This window comes from Nicotiana attenuata, chromosome 9 (assembly GCF_001879085.1).
Source record: "Nicotiana attenuata strain UT chromosome 9, NIATTr2, whole genome shotgun sequence".
NCBI classification, from domain to species: domain Eukaryota; kingdom Viridiplantae; phylum Streptophyta; class Magnoliopsida; order Solanales; family Solanaceae; genus Nicotiana; species Nicotiana attenuata.
The window spans coordinates 4885023-4890554 of record NC_031997.1 but is presented as its reverse complement, the minus strand read 5'-3'; the positions used below and the strand labels follow the sequence as shown (position 1 = coordinate 4890554).

Below are 5532 nucleotides of genomic sequence, written 5' to 3'. Positions count from 1 at the left end.
ATTGTAATTCATCCCAAAATTCAATAAGAATTCTCTCTCCCAACTTTTCTCTGCAATACTATTCTTCTTCTTTTATTATTTCATAACATAATTTTAATTATTCAGTATTTAAATTTTAATATAATATTTTAATATTTAGATGTGTATTCACATTGAAAAGTTAAAAACAAACGAGGCCTAAGTTGGCCTATTTAGTGCAATGAATAATTGAATATTCATGTTGAATGTTTAAAGAAAAAAAAAAAAGCAGTACACGTAGACGCATAAAGCAATATAGTAGCACTTTAGCAAAAACAAATAAAATAATAATAAAGCAATAGCACAGAGCTACAAGGGGCAATAGAGTATTTAGAACGTGAAATGAGGTCCACCTGGTCTCTCTGTGGGTGTGGGGTAGCAACACATATTCGGTACTGCAAATCGCCAAAGACCAAAAGACCATTTCTCGTTCATAATTCTAGATAAAGACCAAGTAAAGTCATTTCTCTGTCTCCGAACGATATCCGATCGGCCGGCGATCAAGGTGCAAAATTTTGTTGCTTAGAAAATTATCTCTGTTTGCTATAATATCACTCATGTATATTTTCAGATTTAATTTCCAAAAATCTTGTCAGGATGAAGTGATAATTTGGTAATCGCTACTCGATTAGGTCTATATCTAACCTAATTTGGAGAAAATGTACTCAGTATGTTGAAATTACTTTTTTGTTGTAATATGAAGGTAAATTTGTGAACAAAATGTGTAAAAGCAAACAGCTCTGACCCGATTAGGTTTATTTCGAATCGAATATGGAGAAACTATCCTTTCTGTGAATCTAAGGTAATTCGTGAACAGATATGGTAACAATTAGTCAATTTATATTCAATTAGGTTTATACTATTTGGAGAAAAGGTTCTTAATTTGTTGAATTTACGGTTTTTGGGCTATATGAAGGTGATTTGTGGACAGAATGAGTGATCAGTTAACAATCTTCTGAGTAGGTGAATTGAGTAGGTGCACAATTCATTGAATTTAATGTGTCCTTTTTGTGTCTCTTAGGTAATTCATGAACAGATTGAGTATAACAAAACAAATTGTATTTCTCAATTAAACAAATTGTATTTGGTTTAGGTTTATTTCGAATCTATTGTGGAGAGAAGTTGTTTAATTTGTTGAATTTACCATTATTTTTATTATGTGAAGGTAATTTGTGAACAAGATGAGTCAGGTGTTTGAAGGATATGAGCGACAATACTGTGAGCTTTCAGCTAATTTAACGAAGAAGTGCACCTCGGCTAGTATCCTCGATGGAGGTGAGTAACAATAATAGCCCTTTTCTCCTCATTTCTTCTCAAATATCTGTGATTGATTGTCTTCAATCCTTGACATATAAAAGTATATGGAAAGATCTTGAGCAGAGTGGATGCAGTGGATTCCTGTTACTCAAACCTACTGATTTGGGATTGAGACATAAAAAGGATATCGAAAAATATTGAGTTGAATGGACGCATAGGACCCATATAGCCGAACCCACATAGTTTGAGATTGATACATAAATAATACAACAACAACCACTAAGCCAGCCCAAGCTTGTTTGGTTCGACTGTCGACTGTATTTATCCCCAATATCGGGAAAAAAAAACAATTGAGTGGCTTTGCCCTCTCTTTGCTGGAATACATGATGTGTTTGTACAACCAATTTTTAATTAACAACGAAACATTCAATTGGCGGCTAAACTTGAGCTAAAATGTGGGTGGTGCGTTGTATAGTGAATTTGCTTCTTGATTAACTTTCTCATGGAATTACTTAGCAAATTCTGATATATTTTACTTTTACAAAATTCATGCATTTTAAATTATTAGTTGTGTGCACTTTGATTGTTATAAGAGGAAAAAATGTAACCTTTATTTCGGATTCTGTCCAAAATGTTTTGACTCTATCACATAGAATAGGAAACAAGATGGTCTGAAAGGAGATAGCCAGAAAAAAAAAGGAGATATTATATGTATGACCTTAAGCTTTTATACACATAATTCTTTTTTTTTAGTCTAAGTTTTTTTTACTTATTTCTTGAAAAGCTATTTTATATAACTTTGTTAGAATTAGGTCAGAGATCTTCAAATTACGGCATTAATCTGATTAACTATTAGCCAGATAACTTAAGAGTATATACTGGCACTTTCTTTGTGATGATCACCACGTTGTTATACTTCTGATGTATTTTACTTGTTCTTCTATGCATCATTGGTTAAGGTTTTTGTATGGAAGTAACTCATAGGTTATAACAGTTCAAAAGGAAGTTTGAGAAGGAAGTCAAAATCTACGAACTGGAATGGATAAGGCAGGGGAGAACATTCTTGTAGATGCCATGGTTCTGAATTTACAATGTCAAATGAACTAAACAAATACATGCTTTCTAGATTTATTTTCCTTGATATTTTTTCAATGCATTAGCTGTCTGCTAAGTTACCAGGCTGCCTAATCCAAGATTATCCCTTTTCTTAATAAGAAAATGGATTTTGGTCTAACTCATGCTCAAAAGCTAACTCATGAGGGAAGGATTGCCTCCTCAACCAATGTGAGACAATCTAACACCCACCACACTTTGGCCTGGATGATTGGAGCATGGATAAGATAACATGGGGCTCAACATAGGGTAAACCAAAAATAAGAATAGGTCTGACTTTGATACCATGATAGGAAAATGGATCTTGCCACAAAAAGTTAGCTCATGAGGTGAGGATTTTCCAAGACCATATGAAAGACAACATCCCATTTTTTTCAACCAATGTGTGACCATCTAACATATTTTAGAAGTTAATTTTTCAGATATCTTTTGCTGCTTGAATCTTGATTCATGTGTAATGCATTTTAACAACTACATAATGTTGTTTCCTCTTAACTGCTTATCTGTCTTCTGTTCTTCATGATCGCAGAACAGAAGAAACAAAATGTGTCTGAAATAAAAGCTGGTCTGGATGATGCTGAGGCATTGGTAATTTAGAGAAAAGTTCCGTCAGCTAAATGTTTTTGCTTGTCTCTTTGTTGACTCTGTTTATCCACGTTTCAGATTCGGAAAATGGACCTAGAGGCTCGGAGCTTACCACCTAATGTGAAGGCCACGCTTCTTGCCAAGTTAAGAGAATACAAAAGTGATCTGAACAATTTGAAAACTGAAGTTAAAAGAATCACATCAGCGAATGCTAACCTAGCTGCAAGGGATGAGTTGCTGGAATCTGGAATGTCAGATGCCATGATGGTAATCAGCTCTCTTCTAGCATTCTCCGAACGCTTTTCATCTCTTTAATCAAGGAACAATAAGTTGATTTTAACCCTTGAGAGTATTGCGTAAGTAGATTCACTCTTACTTTGATTCCTCCTTAAAAATGCTGCTACTTTTTTCCTCGTCTGCTACTTTTCAGTCTCCAGTCGTACAACTATGATACCTTTGGGTTCTCCATCCTATATCATTTTTAGGTTGTTTTTTCTGTCATTTGAGTAGAGAAAAAAAAAAGTAGGTTTAATAGTTTCCTATAATTATTCCATCTCTAAGGCCTTCTCTTTTTTTCTTCCAAGAAGTTGTTTCTTGTATTTCAGAATATCTTTGTTTTGGGTCAGTTCGTATTTGGCAGTAAAAGATTATTTCTCTTCTTTATTATGATCCACAAGCCTTGTTGAGCTATCTATGATTTTCTTTTCCTTCGAATTGCTCTTTGAGATCTCCCTTTGCTACTTTCTCCGTTTCAATTTATATGACAGTATTTCTTATAAAAAAATTCTTATAAAAAATTTAGACTGTGTACGGAGTTCAGAAAAAACAAAAAAAACAAAGACTTTTCAAACTTGTGGTCTAAATAAGCCATAGACATTTATGTGACTAAAAATCATCTCATTAAGGGTAAAATGAGAAGTTTAAAGTTAAATTATTTCTAAGCGAGGAAGTCTGACATTCTTTTTGAGAGAAACTAAAAAGGAAAGTATGACATATAAATTGGGACACAGAGGGAGTAATATTCTACTTCTGGTGATAACATTGCTTTCATCAGAGATTAAGCAATTGCTCCTTCAAATGTTGATGCATTGCGATATAGGTCTCTGCTGATCAAAGACAAAGGTTGATGATGTCAACAGAGAGACTAAACCAGTCAAGTGACAGGATCAGGCAAGGTCGAAAAATGATGCTCGAAACGGAGGAGCTTGGGGTCTCAATTCTTCAAGATTTGCATGGGCAACGTCAGTCTCTCCTGCATGCACATGACACAGTATGTCTTTTATCTGTTAGTCTCCTCTGCTAGAATGAAGAACTAAGAAGAAAAAGACATACACAGAAAAAGAGATCCTCCAATTTTAATATGCCGTTTTTCTAAAGATTCTATATGAAGTGAACTAAAATTAAGTTATTGTTTTCATGTGAAGAAGGTAAATGTTAAAGTAAGGTCGAGCTTAGAGTATCTAAATATGAAAATGTGATGATCAAACGAGTTTCTTTGTTTCACAGCTTCATGGGGTAGATGATAACATTAGTAGGAGCAAGAAGATACTGACAACCATGTCAAGGAGGATGAGCAGGAATAAATGGATCATTGGTTCGATCGTTGCTGTGTTGGTCCTCGCAATCCTCTTAATTCTTTATTTTAAGCTGTCCCATTAGCTCAATGGACGGCTTTCAGTACAGAAAAACATGTATTTTTTTGATGCGTTGATTTGAATTCATCGTATGGTCGTGAGGTCAGTTTGGGTTTTTTGCTGCTTGTGTTTCGCAAAACCTTAAACATGCTTCTCATCCTAAGTAATTCTCGGTGCTGTCAATTAACATGTCTGGATCTTGTGATCCCCGACTGATTACGAGTAGTGTGTATTTAAGTCTATGCAACTAAGTAATTTCTTTGCTTTACCTTACCCCAAGACGCCCTCCCTTGCATTGGTCCTGATATTGCTCCTATTTGTCCTTTCAATTGATGTAAGAATTCGTAAACTTGCATTGGATCTCTTTCCAGATGATGGATTAGATAAACTCCAAGATGATTTAGAAATTTTCATCTGTTAGGAGTTCATCTAGCTCGAGTGATTGTCAAAGTTATATGGTAGATGGTTGTCCTTGAACATTGTGCCTGTCTTCAAAGTAAATACAAAATGTTGGATTTCTCATTTAATCTTCTTCTCCAGGGTACGCCATGTCAAAAATGTACCCTGCAATTGTCCTTCACATTTAAACCTTTTTTTTATCTGTGTAGACAGGTAAGCTGGTTATTGTTTCTGCCACTTCAATCTACAAAGGCTATTTATTATAGGGATGAACTTTATACTTTTATCAAATATTTGCGTAATGGAACAGTTAGGCTAAGGTGCCGAATTTGAAGTGGCTTGAGCTCATGAATGCCTTTTCCTAATTCTTTTTATAGCAAAATTATTTCCCCTTTTGGGTACTATTAAGGCTTATTTATTCTAAGTAGGGGAGAGATTTGGGGATTTATTGCCAAGTCTTGATGGCTATGAATTTAACACGTTTTGTAGAATGTAAAGCATCGACTAAATGGGCGGGGAAAAGGAC

At 34.6% G+C, this 5532-nt stretch overlaps 1 protein-coding gene across 1 annotated transcript; it reads left to right on the top strand.

The window, feature by feature from the left end:
• On the top strand, positions 337 to 5129 carry LOC109232001 (vesicle transport v-SNARE 13-like). Its single transcript, XM_019397626.1, has 6 exons — positions 337 to 523; positions 1184 to 1293; positions 2918 to 2976; positions 3052 to 3240; positions 4073 to 4243; positions 4480 to 5129. The coding sequence occupies exons 2-6, from the start codon at positions 1200 to 1202 to the stop codon at positions 4630 to 4632; spliced, it is 666 nt and encodes a 221-aa protein (XP_019253171.1). The 5' UTR covers positions 337 to 523; positions 1184 to 1199; the 3' UTR covers positions 4633 to 5129.

Coding starts and splice junctions, on each gene's coding strand:
- LOC109232001 (XM_019397626.1), top strand. CDS start 1,200: ATGAGTCAGGTGTTTGAAGGATATGAGCGACAATACTGTGAGCTTTCA. Junction 2,977..3,051: donor TGGATGATGCTGAGGCATTG/GTAATTTAGAGA, acceptor TCCACGTTTCAG/ATTCGGAAAATGGACCTAGA. Junction 3,241..4,072: donor GAATGTCAGATGCCATGATG/GTAATCAGCTCT, acceptor ATTGCGATATAG/GTCTCTGCTGATCAAAGACA.